The sequence below is a fragment of the Venturia canescens genome, chromosome 5 (genome assembly GCF_019457755.1).
Source record: "Venturia canescens isolate UGA chromosome 5, ASM1945775v1, whole genome shotgun sequence".
Classification (NCBI taxonomy): Eukaryota; Metazoa; Arthropoda; class Insecta; order Hymenoptera; family Ichneumonidae; genus Venturia; species Venturia canescens.
Window position 1 is genome coordinate 11536951 of NC_057425.1, and position 20886 is coordinate 11557836.

The following is a 20886-nucleotide window of genomic DNA, read 5'->3' on the forward strand; positions in this document are numbered from 1 at the left end:
CTTTATTAGTTTCTGAATATTTGACAAATCATTTTTTACACAGCAGTCCGTTATTTATAAAATACACTCGTTGCAGACGAAGAAAGACTTTTTCCGGTTCAACGGCGTCGTTATCCAAATCTGTAGATAATATAGAAATATATTCATGAATAAAATAAAATGAAGATGTGATTCAGAGATGATTCAGTATCATTGCTAACTCGTGTCAGCTTCCTTAGTTATCTGTAACCGGCCAGTCGGTTTCCAAAAATCTCTTTCATGAGAATTCCTCAGTAATGCCACCTGTGAGGGAATTTTATACTGCAGAAAAGTGCCACCTGCAGCGCTCCCTTCTTTCTACCTACCTGTAAAATTCAATATGGCGACATTTGAGAGACTGACAGCTGATTGTGAGAGATCCTAATGAAGTCTCGAACACATAAGTGAACAAAATGTCATTGAAAATTGGACAGCGGGTGGAAATAACGGGAAAAGAATGTCAGGGCTCGATTGCTTATATCGGACATCCGAGTTTCGCTGCTGGCAAATGGATCGGCGTTATTCTCGATGAACCAAAGGGCAAGAATAATGGCACTATTAAAGGACAGTCGTACTTCAAGGTAGACGATACTGACAGAGCACAGTGTTTACTTCGAAAAATTCAAAATTTTGAAATTTACAAAAAGATTCAAAATCATGAAATCGTATTTTTCGAAAACAATTCACATTTTCTGGAAAAAAAAAACATTTTTAAAAAGGCGAAACAAGATTTCGTTTTTTGGTTATATTCAATCACATCACTCTTTCAACTAGCGGATGATTTTTTAAAAACTTTAACATTCCCCAGTGTCAAGAAAACCATGGAATGTTTGTACGACAGACCCAACTCATTTTGCTTGACGATGCTGGCAATAGGCCAGATCCAACGAGCCCGTCATCAGCCGGTAGCAGTGCTACTACGCCAGATGACACCGGAGCTGCAAGAGCTCGTAGTCGTCTCAACAGGTAATATTCTTTTGATTCATTTCTCAAGCATGAAAAATCACATCTTACTTTGGATACATGGGTTCAGGGTTTTCTAACCCAACAGGCTATTTCCAGATTCCACTTTATTCATTCCCAGCCTAACTTCAATCCCTCCGAAGCTCCAAGTCAAAAAATTCCATTCTGAATGAACTTTCTCCAGCTAATTCTAAATTTGCCACAAAAAGCATGAGTTGCAATCATCTTTCTTACATGGATTCATCATCATTTTTTTGCTATGATTCCATTCGAATAAGAACCAATTTGGGTGATTTGGGAAACACTGCAGAGGGGGTTTGGGAATTCTAATCATTGAACACGACATTTCAGGCTTTCATTTTATGGATTATTTTCATAGGAATGAAAAATTCTAGCTCATCAAATCTGCGTGAAACATTCATTTTCAAAGCCATCAAAAACTAACCAATATCTGTGTTTATCTCTGTATCCGTACGCAGCATGAGCGTGCGCAGAAGGAACGAACCAACGGCGTAAGTTTCAAAATTTCATAATCGTTACATCCATACTCTTATTATTTCATTCCTTTATCTTTCTGTCTGCTGTATCAGTTGAATTTCCTTATTATTTGGTTTGAATGACATATAATTAATCAATATGTATATGCTGCTCGTTAAACAAGCGTTAGAAGGAAAACATCCCCTGCGCAAGTAACACGGCAACAGTCGGATAAGCTGTCTGGGTAAGGTCTATGGATAAGATATAGAATTTAGATTTTTTTCCCCATTGTGGCGTCTGTTTTGATGGTTTCGTGTGATTTTGGACATCGGTTACTCATGTCATTTGGTCAATGGATAAAGCTTTTTGAAATTTGCATCTTTTTATTCATTTCCTGGAATCAAAACATTCATTCTTTGTCTTGACATATTTTCATTGCTAATTCGTTGGTTTTTCATCCCTGAAACATCATCATACATCCAATCTCACAGTACATGAATATTGAATGAATAAAATTTCTTATCGAAAAAACGTTTATAAAATAGTAATACAGAGAAATCAATTCAATGATTAGTCATACAGTAATCAACGATATTCAAAACTATACTTTTAATTTTTTGATCGAACGCATACATGATTAAATTGCTTGAAAAAATTTTTGCCAAGGAAATAATTTCAACACCATTGGGATCGGGGCAATGCCTTCTGGACTACTGGAAAAATATTATTTCTAAATTTGAAATTCCATACAGTTCTCGGCTATCACTGGCAGGGAGCAGAACTCAGCTTAGTGCTCCGAGCATCGAGAATCTGACGGGTTCGCCTCATGAACGGAAGGACAGTGGTGAATCGCAAATACCTGCGCCAACATCAACAAAACGTGCATCATTTGTAGAGGTAAAAAAAGAGCTAATTTTATCGAGAATGTTCCATATTTAAGAGCCTTTAAATATTTCATATTTTCGAGTTGGTTGCGTTAGCTCAAGTATCATATTTGATGAAAACATTGATGTTCCCGTTGGGACTGGTATTTTTCCTGCTGAACGAAAAGAAAGAATAAAAAAATTTGAAAGTGCGTAGAATTAGAGTGAAATCTTGGAATAAAAACCGTCGATATTATTTCTATTTTGACGGAGCTTTCGGCTGAATAAATAGCATGAAATGAATTTTCTCAAGTAATTCGCTTATAGAACATTTGAAATTCACTCTACACCTCAAAAATCGGTATTGAAGTATCTTAAAAAACGAAAAATTATGAATTTATGTGAAGCAACGACCGAAATATTATCGATCAACCTTTAATCCAACAAGTCGATGCTTTTTCGCTATTATTTATTGGCGAGTGTTAAAACGATATTTCAACAAAGTTTTATCGATCCTCGATGTTCAATTAATCTCAAATTCATTCCAAATGATCAAATTAATTTTTATTGTACCCGTTATTTCATGTCACACGATAAATACTAAAATGCAAAGGCTCATTCCGAAGCTCGCACGAATGGTGGAAACAGGATGATCCCGACTGGATAAAACGAAAGAATAAAAATATACCGAGAAATAATAACGTTGCAATAGACAAAACGATGAAAACAATTATCTCAATTATGAGTGAGAAACAAAGGAGTGGGAATTTGTGAGGAAAAATTATGAGAACTAAGTGTAATGTTTGAAATGTGGGAATTCATATGGGAATGCACGTACGTGTTTCAGAAAACCCCTAGCACGAGCTCGCCTCCCGGCAAAAAGCCAAAGGCCCAAGATGATCGCAATAATGTAATTAATACTCATTAATGTAATATTTCAGTTTTCTTTAAAATCATATACACTTTATATATATATATATATATATATGATATATCTCTACATAAGTACATGTTCGGGTTGACCCACCACAAATGGGGTCATCTTTGCAAGCTTGAGTTCAAGATCGAATTTCGAGCTGAAAGGTTTCTCCATATTTTACGACGCAGTGTCTTCTTCGTTACTGATCTTCAAATCACTTTCTCCATCAAAAATGGAACCTTTTTCTTGAGACTATTTCATTTCCTAAAGAAAAGTACTCTCTAGTTCTGAGAGTTAAATGAAAATAGAGAAACGCCATGAGAGGCTTTTCTAGGGAAATTTTATGCCCCGCAAGATGTGTCCTGCGAGTTATCTTTTTATCTCCACTCGTTGCAATAAGATCCAAGAAAAACGAACTTGGATCCTTCAATCTTGATGATAATGATCTCGTAACGAAGGAATATGGAAAAATATCAGCAGACCTTTCGACAGGAAGGTTCGATGCTACACTTGAGTTTCCAAAGACCATTTGCGATGAGCCTGAATATTTCTACTATATAACTATAATGCTCTAACAAAAAATAAACTCTTGTAATACAGTTACTACATCATACTAGTTGTTTGTTCTCATAGTAATCATAACACGAAACTACTTTCATCCTCGAAACAATGAAAAAATAGTGCATATTAAAAAACGAAAAAATTTAACACTCTTGATATTTGTAATTGCTGTGGATGGGTTGAAAGAGAGAGAGAGAGAGAAAAACAATGAAGTTGTTTTTTTTTCCCACTTAGCTTCAAGGAAGTCTGACACGAGCCATCGATCATCCATCATCCCCGAAATCCCTCATATCACCGTTCGCTTCTTCGATTGATTTTAGCAATTCGATCGTTGCTTGGTAACAACAATAACACGTATTAAAAATGCTTATGTTAATTGAGTTGAGATTATTGAAGAGAATCGAAAGGAAAATGTTTATTTGTGAACGGAACGTTCGTTGCCTGCAACTTTCTCACGTTTCCCCACTAACGAAATTTCTCGTTCCTACATTATCTGAGAAGCGTGCGAATAAATCATGGTTTTATAAAATCGTTGCTTGCGATAACACGAACGAGTCTGTATTCTCACTCGATTTTCAACACCTCAATGTATTATTAGCTATAAAACCGAATGAAAAATTGTCGATAGGACTCGAGGTCGGTTTTCTCAACTTGTTTAATTCAACGTCAATGAAAGTAGCATTAACGCCCTCGGTATGGGTAGAAATAATCGTTGAAAACGACTAACCGATACTAAATTATTTTCAGCATTACCGAAGTAGCTTATTTGAGATTTTTCAAGCAGAATTATTTTAATAATATTAATGCAAATGGAAAAATATCATTTGACCTAGTTATGATAGAGTTGGGTGTAGCTTTTGGTGTCTGCTCGATTTTATCCGACTTTTAATAAGCTCGACGTTAACGGAAGCCTAACGAAAACTCGATACCATGAGTAGGAGCTCTCGAGAGAGCAAGGAATGTTACAAAGTGTTTTCTTTTTTATTATCGTATTACGCAATGCATTTAGATCAATGGAGCATGTATTTTTAGTTTCTAATTTTTCGTTCCTAAGAATTTTACTTTTTTTTTTCTCGAAGCATAACGATAATGGTGAGAAATAAAACACTTCGTAACGTCAAATCAAGATTGAGAGTGTTTCAGGCTTTTCTTTTTTTCTCGATTCTCAATCATAGACCGGCTTTGTGGAAACTCTCAAGCCGAACTTCGTGCCGGGACAAGCAATTGCTGGCTCGTTATCGGCCACAGCCAATAGCGCCAATCTTGAAGAAAAACTTACACACATGCAACTGGCTCAGGAAAATGACAATTTGAAATCTCAGGTGAGCGGACAAAATGATTTTCGCTTCATTTATGTTCTTGGCTTGTAGTGGAGGAAAATATTGATTGAAATTATTCAAAATTTTGTTTCAGGTCGTCGATTTGACTGAAAAAGTGGAAACTCTTCGAATCAAACGGTTACAAGATAAAGAGAGGATGAAAGAGTTCGAAAAAACGAAACTTCAACTCGAACAACTGTTGGAATTCAAATCCAAAGTTATGGAGAGTCAAGTGAGTTGAAACTATAAAAATAATATTGAAATTTTTGCAGTATTTTGAGGTCTTATGTTTATTTTTTTGTTTATTACATTTTGACAGGCAAGTCTTCAGAGAGAAGTTCAACGTGCGAGACAAGAGACTCGGGAGGCCCAACTCGCTCGTGGAATTTATCAAGATGAAATGGCCGATTTAGCTGAGACCGTAGAAATGGCGACACTCGACAAAGAAATGGCTGAAGAGAAAGCTGAGACTCTCCAGATCGAGCTGGATCAGCTTAAAGAAAAGCTCGAGGAGATGACGTTAGATTTGGAAATTTTGCGGACAGAAATGTCGGAAAGGGTAAAAACGTTGATTCGAAAGTTTCTTTTTTATTAAATCGATTCCGATTTTCCAATTGAATTTTCATTAACAATTTCCGTTCATGGAGTTGATCATTTAATAATTAAAGGCCAGTGGAACAACCGGCGTTTCCGGTGGAGGAAACGGCCCTTCGACCTACGAGATCAAGCAACTTGAGCAGCAGAACAGTCGATTGCGTGAAACACTCGTAAAAATGCGAGATTTATCGGCTCACGAGAAACACGAATTTCAAAAACTTCAGAAAGACTTGGACCAGAAAAAATCGGAAATTCTTGAGCTTGGGCGGACTAAGGAAAAATTGTCTGTTCGTGTCGAGGAGATGGAACACCAAATCGCCGATTTGCAAGAGCAGGTGCTTGGACGAGGAAAAACTCAATTTTTTCATTCCTCATTATTTTCAATTTTTCATTGTATTCTTTACAAGTACACATTTTTCAGGTCGATGCGGCTCTTGGTGCTGAAGAAATGGTAGAAATGCTTGGCGAAAGGAAAATGGCTTTGGAAGAAAAAGTTGCTGAATTGGAGGAAGCTGTAGCTGATTTGGAAGCCTTACAAGTAATTTTTCATTAAAAATTGTCCTTCGGTTACATTTTTTGTAATCTTGAACTTGCTGATATGGAGATAAAAAAATGAAATTCGAAGCTAAAAACCGTTTTCAACAAATTTCAAGTAAAAAGTAAAAATTTGCATTTTTCACGTTTTCCTAGGACATGTCTGACCAATTAGCCGAATCCTCGAAGGAATTGGAGCTGGAATTGCGCGAAGAGTTGGATTTGGCGCTTGGCTCAGCTCGGGACGCTCAGCGTCATCGTGATGCAGCTCTCGAGACTCTCGCCGACCGCGAGTCGACGATAACCAAATTCCGGGAACTGACGATACAATTGCAGGAGCAATGCTTGCAGTTGCAGACGCGCGTGCAATCGACGGAAACGACGAAAACCGGGGAACGCGGTGCGGAACAACAGCTCGCAGAGATTCTCGATTTCCAAAAAACTTTCGCCGAAACGAGAGCACAAACGAAAGCTGTCGACCTTGAACTTCGACGACTCGACGTCGAAGAAGCGCGTCTGCACGTTCGTTATTTGCTTTCTTTCATGCCCCCCGCGTTCCTCGTTCGCGGTGGCGATCACGATGCTATTATGACACTGCTGCTCATACCGAGGATGATTCATAAAACGGAAATATTGATTTCTCAAGTTAGAGACAAGTATCGAGCTATCGATAAGATCGACAGGTAATTTTCCAGTTTCCTTGTTCAATAACACTTTTCGTCTCAGTAAATCAAACTAAGCATTAATATCGAAACAACCGTGAGAAATATTGGCTTTATTTAAGAAAATAAGAATTCTAACGTTAACTGGAATTTTTTACATAAAATGACTAAAAAGGAAGCACTTTTTTTCATCTCCGATACGAAAATGATTAATCGTGTTCTTATTTTTGCAGATCCACGTTATTAAAAGGACATTCAATCGCCCAGTACGCCTTCAGATCCCGTTTGTGCGGGCACATGTACGCACTGCAAACAGCTCTCGGATGTTTCGAATCAGCCCTGAACGTTTGTTCTCCCGATATGTTACTTAAAGTCGGTGCTACTTATCCCGAGATGGCTGCGCAGGAAAAAGCACTTGATTGTTTGATTAATTTGGCTAAAAAAGATCAACTTGACGAGAACGTATCGATGGATGCTTTGGAAAAATGCGCGGCTTACTTTGCCACAATGTTTAGTGTCCTTCTCAGCGAAAGCACTATCGCTAATCAGGCACGTATGGTCGTCAATGGCACAAGATCTCTCGGAAGCGCTTGCGATGCCATCACGACCGAAGCTACCGCTGTCAAAACGCTTTTGGATGGAGAAGGAGGCGATATAGGTATTTTCCCTTTTTTCATCCTTTTCAACGGTCGAAAAATTAAAAAATCCGAGACCTCGAATTCTCAATGAACTTCATTGATCGAATGATTTTTCCAGGATTGCTTTGCCAACACGCCGAAACTACGTGCGAGGTCATCCAGCAACATCTCAACTCCGCACGAAGACGTGTCCCAAGAGATCAAATAACAAATTCTTCGGGTCCTGGAACGAATCTCGGATTGGAGAAAGATTGGGCCGAACAATTTACTAATTGTTATCAGCATTCAGTGAAAATAACGAAAACGTTGCAGGACTTGTTGAAGAGCGCTTTACAAGCAATCACAGCGAATGGCGGTAATGTCATCGGCATTGATTTTACCCCTTAAGTTAATGCTAGCAGGTGAAAAAGTTCGTAGATCTTTGAATAATAATTTTTTTGCAGACTTCGATAGCGGCCTAAGTGCGAACAAGCTCAAAGAAATGGCAGCGATTTCGACTGAACGTATTTATGACACGGAGGATCTTGGTCCGGTCGCCACTATCAAATCGAGTCTTGCCGTCATACAACAGATGGCTGCTAATTTGGCACAAAAAATGGCCGAGTGTGAAAACGAGCTAGCAATCGCTGGACAACAACCGACCGCGCAAACGGGTTCAGCTGACAATGAGCCAATAACCCCAATTCTCATGAGAGCACAAGCCGCCATCAAAGAATCCGAAGAGACTAAAATATTAGGAAGAAAACTTGAAACTAGGGATAGCGACATTCGAGAGTGTCGTCTCGCGCTTCGAGAGAAACAGGAAGAGCTTTCGGAAATGGTACTGCGTCGAGATCTCGCTGAGAAACGCTTGGCCCACCAGCAGCGCGAACACGAGCTTGACGTCGATAAACTCAAGAGAAAGTTGGAGGAAGCGCAGAACCTACTCAAACGCAAAGTAAATATTTTTCATTATTTTTATTCAAACTCATCGAGAGGAAAAATGGGCGTTGGAGCATTCGTTGAAACCCTCGAACTGTCTTTTTTTTAGGAAAAAGAATTCGAAGAAACGATGGACCATCTGCAAACCGATATCGAGAGCCTGGAGTCTGAGAGAGGACAATTGAAGGAAAAGTTGAAGACCTTCGGCAAGAAAACATCGATGACGCCAACGGGTCCAGGCTCGACTTTGCCAAGCAGCGATGGTACTTCGACGGTCCCATCGAGTGGTAGTTCCTCTGATTTCTCAAGTTCAACCTTCGAAAACAGACTTCTCACACAAGAGATAAACGCTCTCAAAGAAGCTCTAAGTTCGGAGCATCGTCAAAAACGAAAACTTTTGGCTAATGATCTTAGAAATAAACTCAATTCCTTGCAACCGTTGCCGGATTTGTCGTACAGAAAACGAACAGATCCAAAACTCGAGGAATTGCAAAAGGAACGAGGCAAACTTATTCAGGTAAGAATTGGCTTATTGACTCTATTTTTAAACTTAAAATACTTTATTTTGGATAATCAAATCGAACAAGCTTCAACTCCTACTTAAATTGACATTTTTTAAATTCCCTTTTATGATTCAATAGGAAATTCACAAAGTAATGATGAATCCAACCGTGCCGGATCTACGAAAGTGCAAACTTATTACGAGCGAAGAGCCCAAATTGAACAAAGCATTATTGTCTTATCAATTATTGGAACGACAATTAACTATAAAGCAATTGCAAGATAAAGCGGAGAAATTGACGGTAAGAAATCGAGAAAACAACTTCAAAATCCTTCAAATTTCCATTCTTTTGCTACAACAAATTCTTCATTTTCATATTCGAAACAGGACGCCGTCAGAGAAGAGACTGTGAGAAGAACGACGGGTGGCCGAGCAGAGGCGGACTTCGCGATATTCCTAAGCCGCGAAATGGCAGCTGCATTACGTTCTAAAAACAAAATAATGGCAGCCGAAATAAGTATTCCATGCAAAAATGTCGACAATAAGACGCAATCCATCAGCGTTGGCACCGACGATTTGAGAAAAATTCACACTCTGCTCAGTTATTAATGTGTACATTAAACCGGATTGATGTCGACAAAAATATCCTTATTTGTTCAGTCGACTTTATATATGAATTTTTTGATCTTTCGTTCAGTTCGTTTCAAACATTGTTTCGTTTGGAACAGATGTGCCAGTTTTGGCCACTTGTGATTCAATTTCAACATTTACACTTCGTTAAAAAATTATAAAATTCACTAATCATTATTCGAATTCTCTGGAGTTTTCTAGTTAATTGAATTTACTTTCATCAAACGTCTTACATTATTTCCTATAACAATGAATCATTCATTTTTCTAATTAAAACTAATTAGCTTAACTTTATTTATCGGTTACAATGAAGACCAACATGAATAATTCTCAATCTTGTAACGTAAAAGTGGCTGGAACAAGTGCATCTCGTATTAATACTTTTTTTATACATTTTATCACGATTGAAATTGGCTACGGCACGATGACTTGGCACACCGTTGCTGCTAGACTGCCTCATCGGAAACATTTCTTTTGATTTTTCTATCGATTTTTCTTTTGTTTTCCTTTTCTCTATCAACAGCTTTAGCTGTGTGGTGATATTATTTTAAGCGTTAAAATCATCGAAACGAATAGGACTTTATTTCCCTCGAGAAGATTATGGCAGTCGTCGCTACGCTTTTGTATCTTATGAATCGAACGTTGAATACTGAACCGTTGGACACTACTTTTCAGTTTGATTATGGCGACGAGAGCCGATGATACCTCTGCACAAAGTACGTACATGCGTAAATTACAAGTGAAATTATGTCGCGGAAATCTCATAACTGTACATCAAAACTCTTCACCTTAAAATATAACTATTTATTCGGAGACAAGAAAATTAATGAGGAGCGCACTCGTCAGAGTTTATTAATCCTTGTATCAAACGAACGTTGAATAAAATAACGCTGGCTAAGTGTTGGTGGAATTGAGTATGAAAATTATTATTATTATTACGTTCAATTATTCATTGCTTTGACAGCTCGATCGATTAAAATAAAAATCAATACCCTCGCTGACGGTTTGGAGCTTCGGCTTGAATCGAACATGGAAATTAAAAAAAACGATTCACGCCAAATTGGATGACTTTGGAAAATTTGAATTTCAAATCATGCTCAAGTTTTACGAGCGACCGATTCTAAAGTAAATGAGAAATATTTTTATTCAATTTTAAAGTACATATATATAGAAGGAATAAGAGAATACACGTACACACAACTGTCGTTAGTTTGTTTTTTTGTTTTTATTTATTAATCATTTATAACTTATTCGTTACATATTCTTTCTTTCTTTGTTTTTATTTTTATTTCGTAAATTTTTTATCCTCATTCGTTTACACATTTTCGCTCGCATTCAGTCACACGTTTGTCCTCGATTATACTTACATCAAACTAGAATCAATACGATTTAATTGTATCGCTGGACTGACGCATTCGTACATTTCGAACCAATCACGCGGGTAAGAAGATCATCGTATCACACCGTTCGTTTCCGACTTTTTCTCGTCGTACGCTAACTTCATTAAATTATTGTTTGTTTTTATTTATTTCTTGTTCGTTTTATTTGTTTTTCCTTTTAATGGCTCCTTCCTACCTTTCATCTTATTATTCATTTACTTCTATAAATTGCCCCGTTCATTAATATTTTTATCGGACCTTCTTTTGTCCTCTTTTATCCAGCCTAAACCTCGCATGTTCGGCAAAATTTCTTTATTCGCCTATTTTTTCCTCCAATTTTGCCAAACTTCATTTTCTCATTATTCTGCTTCGTCCCCCGACGAATGTATCAAGGCCGGTCGCGACAATTCAGAGAACAGGAAACGTAAGAGCCTAGAGACGACGATTGAATCCGAGACTCGTCGGAGCGCATTTTGAAGAGTTCGATAGATCAACGATATTGAAAATCAAGAGATTCATTGAAAAATTGATAATTTTTAATGACTTGTGAAAACAATTGAAAGATTTGTGTTACAAATCTTAGAAAAAAGGTCTCCGAGTCTCGGAAAATCTCTTTCTCTTAGCAATTCCCATTCCATGACGAGGAATATACGCGCATTTGTTTATTCGATAAAGTGAAAACCGACTTTGGAAGGTTCTGCTTGCAGAGAACATTGCAAAAATTTGTACATATTTTCGTTTATTATTATAATTCATTTTTAATAGTGTTTCTATAGTCATCAAATTCTCGTCCAATCGATCGCATATTAAGAGCTAAACTAATTTAAAAAATTCTTGAGGTGGTTATCCGGAACCTCGGAAGAAGAATAAAAATATTTGAACGCAGGTTTCCGAATCTTCACCATTGAATAGCATCCACCACTTTTCCTTTCATCTCTAGCTAATCAAACGATCTTATTTATTCAATTTTGTTTCTAATCGATGGGCAACGTAAATAAAATCGCAAAACATCAAGAGAAACGAAAAGTAAATGAGCGTTTTGAGAATTTCAGATCTGTGGAATTCAAAAACCACGATAGAGCTCTGAAAAAGACAATAAACAGGCTCCATTTTTTTCTCCTCTTTGATCCGAGCGATGTTAACATTTTATTAGCTTTCACAAGCATAAATTATATTTGAAGGCAAATAGGTGCGTCCCAATATTTCCACGAAGAAATTGACGGTACAAAATTCAAGTACGCACAAAGAACATTCTCACATAGTCTCTCTCTTTCGTCTCATTTTACTTAGAAACATCTGCTCGTTTCGGTTTTCCTTTTATTTTCGTCACACATCAGAAAAGCGTTTCTATTTTTGTTTCGTGGCAGGATGGATCTCTAAGTTTTCTACAAAGTCTCAAGTGGTCGTAACCGTTGCGTCACCGATGCCCAGTAAATATCCACTCACGCCAAAATGAAACGCATCACGTTGCATCGTACCGCTATTGAAAGTGATGCGTTACGTTTGGGCGTGACTGTATGTATACATGGAATATAAAAAAAAGACTACTGTACGTCCGCGTTACAGATCACGAGACATTTGAAACGAAAAAAAAAAAAAAAAAAACAAATAGATACAAATAACATCGTTTTTACTTCACTAATGATTAAACGTGCGAATGAATTCGATTGATAAGTAACGATGAAGGAGGTTTAGATAGAAAGGAATTAGAAATGTATTAAAAAACCTGCTTTTTATATCGTTTATTCCGTATTGCGTCAGAATTGTTTAGTTTTTTTTTATTTTTTTTTTTTTTATTTTTCCACCGATCGCGATGAGTTTGATGAATTAGTAAGAATCCTAAGTACCGTTGGTGAAACACGAGACGTTGGTTATCTGGTCCACCGTTAAACATGATTTTTTATGTGGGTGTGTTTATATTCATTGCATCGCTCACGCGTCTCAGCATTATCGTTGCTAAGGCGAGCATGAGAAAACCGAAAAAATGATTTCAGTAGTTTATATACCGTTTGTTTATTGTTTTTAGTGCCTATGAGTATATATAAATTCATATATGTTCATAGTTTTTTTTAATTTTTCGCCATTTAACACTCACAATCTTCACCACCACTCTCACTTTCTCCAAACCCCCATTTTTGCATTCTATCGAGCGCTTTCCTTCGCTAGATAACGGGCGCAACTCGGAGCTCGAGGAGTTAGTGTGTGATTGTTGTTTTTTACTATGACTTTTTTTCATTTCCGGCTTCATGATTTTTTGTTCACTTGTTTTCGCAATCTCACTCTCTCGTCTCTCTCTCCCTCCCTTTCTCATCGATTTCACAATCGCCCAACGTATTTCAAAACAGTGGCAATCGTTTTGCGCTCTCGCTTATTCGTTATTTTATTTTTCGTTTTCGTTTTTACTCCCCGTTCTTTTGTGTTTGGGTTTGTGATTGTTCGGTATTCGATTATGATGCGTTTTTTCATGACGTGGTACGTACAGTTGTGTATGTTTTAGGGTACTCCTGTAACAGACATGAACAAACGATTCCAGATGACGAATGATATGGATTATGAATTCTCATATTTCAGTATTAAAAACATTCGCGATATGGCTCTAACGATACACGGATTAATATGTACGAATATGACAATTACTATTATTATGTATCGGCCTCCTGTGCGTTATGCTTGTGTTATGAACGTGGGAACAATGGCGCTATGCAAACTGGACGGAACGAAAAGAGACGATCTTTTTATCAACATTTTTTTTCCTGTTTTCTGTTTTCAAGTATCGAGGTTGAACGGTTTGAAAATTTTCTTACTCGGTCCACAGCTCACGATGGAAAAATTTCCGATAAATTTCGATTTTCATAAGATTTTCAGTTTCTTCATTTTAGGAGCCACTCATTTTGCTGAATGAACAACGAAATCGAAATTAGTGTCGAAAAATAATTGAAGACTTTCGCGAAATGTTAAAAAGAATCGACACGAACAAAATTTTCGATGCATTTTTACTGTCTACGGTCGTGAACATCCCGCAATCGTTCGATCCTTTCTTCCCATTTATCGAAATAATCACGAATTCTCGTGCTTCCGCTTCATTCAAATTGTGAAAGAACCGAAAAGGAAACAAAAAAGCTTTTAAAGATCTCTCTTTACCTCGCCTTTTCTTTCCACTTTCTCATTCTACGATAATATGCTGAACCTGTCATGGATCGGTCCACGGGGGTGCCTGCGAGAGTCCAATCGCGTTTCATCACCTGTACATTGTGGAACAAGAATGGGATATTAGGAGAGTTCGTAAAACAACCCTTTGAGTCAAAAATAAAATCACTATCTTCTTGCTATTTTCTTTCCCTCTCCGTTTCTCCCTGGATCACAATAGCAGAAATAAGTTAGAGCTGGAATTTCGGGTCAAAACACTACGAAAAAACTTGAGACCTTAAAAAGATGTACAGAACAGGGGAAAATTTAATAACTCCACGAACCCGATACCGTTGTCATCGTCTTGTTCGTTCGTCCTTGCTCACGGCGAATTATGACAACGATGTTAATGCAAATCCACGATCACAACAAACGAACATAAAAAAATGTTATGCAAATGCTTAGTAGCAATCGAAAGGAAACAAGCCTCAATTCCGTCAACGTTTCATTTCTATCGAAATTCTCAAGCACATTTTGCCTCATACGAAATTTTAAATACTCAGAGATCTACAAAAACTTGCAAATTATCTTTGAAAACATCATGGACTGAAATATTCCGTGGTGAAATAATCGAATCCTTTTCTCCTTACACTTTTTCTAAATGCAAGTATTGGAGAACCTGTGCATTTAAAATTAGTGACTAATTTAAGTTCTTAGAAACTTCTTAAATTGTGATGCTAATCTTTCTAGAGAATATAAATGATAGGGATCTGACCTTAACGGAATTATTGCTGAGAAAGCAGGAAAGATAGTTGAACGAGAATGAATTTATCTCTGCTGTGAGCAAGTGTCAAAATATTGATTGATGATACGAAAAAGATGTGATGAAACGAAAAGGTCGAAAAAGAGCAGAAACAACGAGGTATTTTAATGATGAAACATATGAAATTAGTCGGAATTCTTAGCCCCACTCGATTGCTCAAGTGCTTGTGTCGATGGCTGACCTTGTACCGGTTGAAGTTCTTCCATTGTTAAACACTGTACTTCTTGTTGATGTTGCATTTGATGTTGATGATGTAGTTGTTGTAGTTGTTGTTGCTGCTGCTGTTGTTGGTGCGTTTGTTGGTGCTGCTGTTGTTGCTGTTGTTGTTGCTCCTGTTCCTGAGTTTGTGTCTGAGGTACTAAAGTATTTTGATTCGATGTGTGCGCTCCGGGCACAGCTTTCTGTTTAAGTATCGTCCAATCAAACGTATAATCATACTTATAATTTAAGGTTCGGAAGAGTATCTGGAAAAGCGTACGTGAATACACATAATCAGGTCTCTGTTCAAAATTCAGTCCTTTCGTGTATCCTAGATACATTGCAAATTCAGCTGGAAAGCCCTGAAAACAAAAAAAAATCGAATAATTAACATTTAGCCCTAAACTGAACCTTATTAAGCAACAAACTAATACGAGGGAAATTTTTTTTTTTTAGTGATCTTATTTGAGACGTTCAGAAAACGTGGACTATCCGAAATTTCTATGGTCGAAACAAAATCTCATGAAATCATTGCATTATTGAAGATTTTCATAACAAATAATGAAGTTTTCTCGTAAGGGGAAACTGAGAAGAGTGAATAAATATAAGCAACGAATGTTTACCTTGCACAAAACTTCGATGGGCGTGGACATTTTTTTTTCACTAATTTTTTCGTACTTCTGTTTCTTTGTGGCAGCTTTAAGACCCTGCCAAGGCAGTGATCCTCTATTGAAGTACATGAGGACGTAACCCAACGACTCCATATCATCCCTTCTACTCTGCTCGATACCAAGATGTGCGTTTATCGACGCATACCTTGCTGTACCAGTTAAATTTTTGTCTTCTCGATACACTATGTGTATTCGACAACGAGGATCTCTAAACCTTTTGGCTAAACCAAAGTCGATGATAAAAAGCTGGTGGAAAATGAGAACTTTATTTGAATGGAAGTAATAACAATATGGACATCGTCCAAATTTCATTGAGATGTAAATGATTCTCTAATTGTGAAGAGAACTGTCAACTATTAACGACCGTGTACTTAACAAACTTGGAAAATCAATGAAAGTGTTCAGTGAGTAATTTTTATTTTTTTTATACCTACCCTGTTACAATGACGCCCTATGCCCATCAAAAAATTGTCAGGTTTGATATCTCTATGAATAAAGGATTTGCTGTGAACGTGCTCGACCCTAAGTAACATTTGATCGGCTAACATGAGAACCGTTTTAATGGTAAACTTTCTCGAACAAAAAGTAAAGAGATCTTCCAGCGAAGGCCCAAGGAGATCCATAACGAGAATGTTCCAATTCTGTTCTTCTCCCCACCTTTAAATCAGATTGATTTAATTCAAACTCATTAATATACTTGAGATCTATAATAAACGGTTGTGAAAATAAAAAAACAGTTCTACTTTCTACATCTTTTTGTCAGAATGTCTCTCTAATATCTCTGTTCTCAAAACTGAGCACAGCTATGCTTCGAGGAGTCTGCATCTGTATCATCTCTGATCTAAAATTTTTTACTTTTGAATACTGCATCCTGAGCATGCGACAAAAATCTTCTGTTTGTTTCTCAATTCGTATATTCATTAGATAATCTAAACCTTTTAGGGCACATCCAGTTTTTGAATTTCAACAAAAATTGAATCTGAGAAATGAATTTTTATCTCATTGGAATAAAAAAAAAATGTCACTCTGTTCCAAAGGAAAAGGCTTTGGAATGAAGAAAATATCAAGGTAGCCATAAAAGAATATCAAAACAGTACACATTTCCAAGTAAATATATTGAGAGCACAATTATCTTTGAAAAACTCCAAAAATTCTACTGTCAAGAATAGTTGCAAGCTTTTTTGTACATTTCATAATGATTAATCTCAATTACCATCGCACATGAGGTATCCCTGTAATTCCATTTAATATTTTATACACCTTGTACTCGTATAAAAGCTGTGGATGTTGAGCTCTTACATGTTCCAATTTGACAGCAACTTCCTACATTCATCAAAAAGTAAAACAAAGTATTTTTACAAATATCTGAGATGTGATACTCGAAAATAAATGAGGGGATCTTGGAACATGATTGATTCTTCGATAAAAAGATGATTTTAAATAGTTTTTTAGTATTTGTGGAATCCCAGAGAAAACTGTAAAAATTTCGTAATATAATTCGTAGTGAGAAAGAGAGAAAGCGAGAGGTATCGAACGAATCATTCGGCCATTTGGGATTATCGATGATCGCGCAATAAATCGAATCGTTTAGAAAACTATCCTCAAGAGAGTGAGAGAGAAGAGGGAGAGGGCAAGGGAGGGAGAGAGAGAGAGAGAGAGAAACGTTAATGGGTACGCGACGTATATAGTCGTGAGCGTGAGAAAGAGGGTAGGGTCGAGCATTTGTCCGAGGATATAAATTTCGCAACAAATATTTTTTTTCATCTCCATTGCTAAGTAAAGTTTCGCGAATTGCGAAATTCTGTAATTTCGAGTAAAATGAATAAAAGTGAAGAGGAGATAAAACTTACCTCGCCGTTAGTGAGGTTCATCCCTAGATAAATATCACCGAAAGACCCGGAGCCTATTCTCCTCATAAGTTTATATTTTCCACCCGCGACGAACTCGGCTTTGCCGAGTATTCCGGCCCTCGCCATGCCACTTCCGCCTCGATTTGCCACTCTGCAGCTTTTCGCTTTTCCTTGTCGTCCCAATATGTATTTTTATGATGATGCTGCGGGGTCCCCGATGTGGCTGCTTTTTCAAGCTGCCACACGAAGAAAAATAACTCTTGCACACTTGACGCGATTTCGTCGTTAGCAATAGTGATTCTCTCTTACCACTAACACGATCTCAGTAGATCAGAACAGCGAAAGTAATCACGAAAATTTACGTGCAGAAATTTCAACAAGTTCGTAGTTTACCAAGAAACAACTCAACAAAAACGATAACGGATCGTTTGCAGAGTGAACGTGAACCGAACAACGGGGACCACGAATGAAAAACGTTACACGACAAGAACAATAAATAAATAAGATAACAGGTGAATAACGGTATTCTGATAATATCCCACGTAGAGGTAGAGAATTGTAAAGAAAAACAAAGCTAAAGGAAATCGAGGTAGAATTTTTTTTTCAGATTTGAGTACATACAAAAAAATGAACAAAAAAGGGCGAGGGATTCGGGGATCGCGGGGAAGCGGGTCAAATCCTTTATTCGCAGTGTGCCTGTCAGATATCGTTCTTGATTCAATACCCCTCTTTAAAATTATTTTCAATTGTTATAAAAGGTGTTGTTGGGTAAGGAACAAAAGAAGGGTACGGGCGATACTGAACGATGGCGAGAGTTCACTGTTCCACCAGATAGACAGACCCCACCAACGCACCGACATTTTACCCTTCCCCAAAGAGGGGCACGCACGCATCCAACCTATACACACATTTTCACACCAATATACATCGATAAACGCACACATTTACCAACAAAAAGTAGCAGCTGTACGAGCTGTCCGACAATAAGATCCGTGGATTGGTAGCACTGCGTAGGTAAGGTCGTCCCTTTAAGCGGTCATTTTCGATCCCGGCAAAAATGTATTGGTCACATCGATGGGTATCGGTGTGCATTTTCCTTGGCTGCAGCAGCGAACTATAGGTATACTAGCACGAGTATTACTGCCATTTTCGATCAGTGTATAGAAGAAACCGAACGAATGAAAAGACCTCAGTGAAGCAGTGTTACCAAACTACGAATCTACTCGGCCGACTCGGCCCAACAACTCTGACAAAGAGGGGCCCTCTACGAAGCTTACTTATCAGTCGTACTGCTTTATCGACCAAGAAACGGGGCACTTGCGATTCAGCCCCCCATTTCAACTTATTCAGTTTTTTCAATGCCAATTGTTTGGCGGTTGTTTGACGGTGTTCGTTAGATCAATTCAAATTTTGCTTTGAGAATTTATTTTCATAAACTGAAATTTAAAAATTCAACAAATTTACCTCCAAATTGTTTTTTTTTATGCTAATAAAGTTATAGGGTCCAATCGACGAGGAGTCGTTTGGTAGTGATGATTATTTGCATTAAAACGTTTGTTTAAACTGCCCACAGTTCATATGCAAAAAAAAATGTTTTTTCGTTGGCCGAATCACTGACAGAAGTTAGCCTCAAAGAAAAATATATTTCGCTGGGTTTATTCAGAAGTAGGGCTCCATCAAAAAAATTCATCACGCAGCGCTGACCTTAGAAACTATTTTCATCAGAAAATGAATAATTATTATTATCATTAATATTATCATAGTAGAAAAATTGCTATAAGTACTGGGAACTCAGGAGAAAAAAAAGATATTAAAAAATTGCCAAACCGGAGCTTATTAGAATCGGAAAAAAAATCGTTTTTTTCATATTTTTTTATCACGATGGCCATAATAAAATATATCAATGAATCAAGATTTTATCCCATAGCCTTCAAAAATTTTTCAGGTAAGACTCAACTTCTGGATAATTACCATAAACTAATTACATTCAAAATCATAAATCGAATTTTTCTTTTCAAGTCTATCTTTTGTAAGTGATATCGCTGATGATAAAAAAAATTTATCAAATATCTTCATTATCTTTTTCACGTAAATAAGATCAAACAAACTTTACGGAAACATTCGTCAACTCCAAACAATGCTGCGTTGTTCGAACCCTCATTGAACCATTCGAGCATAAAAATTTTAAAAATTACGACCAACTCGATGCAGTTGTCGATTTTATTCTCAATTTTAATATTATCAACAATTTTGTCACATTTAAACAAATTATCAAACGTCATAAAACAATGGCCGTTAAAAAAAATTGAAAGAGTCGAAATGGGAGGGGGGCATGTTTGAGTAGCCAAAGAAACATTTAAAATCGCTAAATCGATAAAATTCTCGTCAAGGCTTTGATAAATTTTTTTCAATCTAAAAAATCGTCGAATTTAATGAACCAGCTATTAAAAGTGATTAAAAAATTTGTCAGAATTTGTGTATCTTCCTATTTTGAGAACGATTTATGGTACGTTGGGGGATCATTTGCGATATAAAGTTACCAGAGTGAAGGGTCGAACCAAAAAAAAAGGTAAATTATGGCCAGAAATCGATTTTTAATGTAACACTAAACTCTTGAGAAGATAAAATTTTATTGCGGTGATTGCATCATTATGCACCAGAGAATATGCATTGGATTTTGTGAATGTGACAGTACAGCAAGTTCTCAAAAGAAGCCAGCCCCATGGCAGGGGGATATTTGAAAACATCACTTTGTTTCTTCATTCAACATAGTTTTGTGAGCCTGTGTCTTCCTGCTCTTTGTTCTTCGACGTACTCTTCGAGCCTAAACAGAGGCGTTATTATGACAAAGAATAAAAGTAACTGGTGTGGTCGCAATGAGTGACGAAGAAAGTTTGAAATGGAAAAATGAGGATTAGACAGGCTTGAAAATAGGGTCAGTGGGTCAAAAGAGAAAATAAAATGTAGTAGGTGCTTACCTGCGTAGACCCAAAAATACCGCTGCAATAAAGTGTCAAGTGCACGATGACCTTCCCCTTTCCCTTTGCAAAGAAAAACTTGTCCCTTTCACCGTTTCATATTCGCTATTCGTAACGTCCTCGTTTATGGAGCTTCTAAGTTCATTTGTGCCTCTTCTCGTCGCGAATCTCGAGACTCACAGCACTCTGTTGATCTCTCAAAACCAAAATTAGTAACAACAAAAATATTCCCTCCAACCTGATGGAGAATCAATAAC

General features: G+C 37.2%; 2 protein-coding genes across 7 annotated transcripts; one reads left to right on the forward strand and one right to left on the reverse strand.

Moving 5' to 3' along the window:
* The first annotated feature begins 367 nt into the window (after window positions 1-367).
* Window positions 368-10527, forward strand: DCTN1-p150 (dynactin subunit 1). 3 transcript variants are annotated; one of them, XM_043419044.1, is made up of 18 exons: window positions 368-599; window positions 827-984; window positions 1461-1493; window positions 1643-1702; window positions 2211-2355; window positions 3169-3231; window positions 4977-5123; window positions 5215-5352; window positions 5440-5679; window positions 5789-6052; window positions 6139-6255; window positions 6408-6934; window positions 7147-7571; window positions 7670-7906; window positions 7995-8488; window positions 8582-8989; window positions 9114-9275; window positions 9362-10527. In XM_043419044.1, exons 1-18 carry the CDS (start codon window positions 432-434, stop codon window positions 9581-9583), a joined length of 4008 nt encoding a protein of 1335 aa, XP_043274979.1. In that variant the 5' UTR covers window positions 368-431; the 3' UTR covers window positions 9584-10527. The 3 variants fall into 3 exon arrangements, with proteins under 3 accessions (XP_043274979.1, XP_043274980.1, XP_043274981.1); XM_043419045.1 differs by lacking the exon at window positions 3169-3231; XM_043419046.1 differs by lacking the exons at window positions 1461-1493; window positions 1643-1702.
* Window positions 10528-10886: 359 nt separating this feature from the next.
* Window positions 10887-18785, reverse strand: LOC122410717 (casein kinase I-like). Of its 4 annotated transcripts, none has more exons than XM_043419105.1 (8): window positions 18600-18785; window positions 17652-17887; window positions 17015-17124; window positions 16236-16458; window positions 15754-16047; window positions 15114-15492; window positions 14125-14225; window positions 10887-13487 (listed from the first exon to the last, which is right to left on the reverse strand). In XM_043419105.1, exons 2-7 carry the CDS (start codon window positions 17775-17777, stop codon window positions 14152-14154), a joined length of 1206 nt encoding a protein of 401 aa, XP_043275040.1. In that variant the 5' UTR covers window positions 17778-17887; window positions 18600-18785; the 3' UTR covers window positions 10887-13487; window positions 14125-14151. The 4 variants fall into 4 exon arrangements, with proteins under 4 accessions (XP_043275040.1, XP_043275039.1, XP_043275038.1 ...); XM_043419104.1 differs by lacking the exon at window positions 18600-18785 and adding an exon at window positions 17961-18591; XM_043419103.1 differs by lacking the exon at window positions 18600-18785 and having other exon boundaries at window positions 17652-18591.
* Window positions 18786-20886: the final 2101 nt, after the last annotated feature.

Coding starts and splice junctions, on each gene's coding strand:
- LOC122410717 (XM_043419105.1), bottom strand. CDS start 17,777: ATGGCGAGGGCCGGAATACTCGGCAAAGCCGAGTTCGTCGCGGGTGGA. Junction 16,048..16,235: donor TAGGGCGTCATTGTAACAGG/GTAGGTATAAAA, acceptor ATTTTCCACCAG/CTTTTTATCATCGACTTTGG. Junction 15,493..15,753: donor CCATCGAAGTTTTGTGCAAG/GTAAACATTCGT, acceptor TTTTGTTTTCAG/GGCTTTCCAGCTGAATTTGC.
- DCTN1-p150 (XM_043419044.1), top strand. CDS start 432: ATGTCATTGAAAATTGGACAGCGGGTGGAAATAACGGGAAAAGAATGT. Junction 985..1,460: donor GCTCGTAGTCGTCTCAACAG/GTAATATTCTTT, acceptor ATCCGTACGCAG/CATGAGCGTGCGCAGAAGGA. Junction 8,990..9,113: donor AACGAGGCAAACTTATTCAG/GTAAGAATTGGC, acceptor ATGATTCAATAG/GAAATTCACAAAGTAATGAT.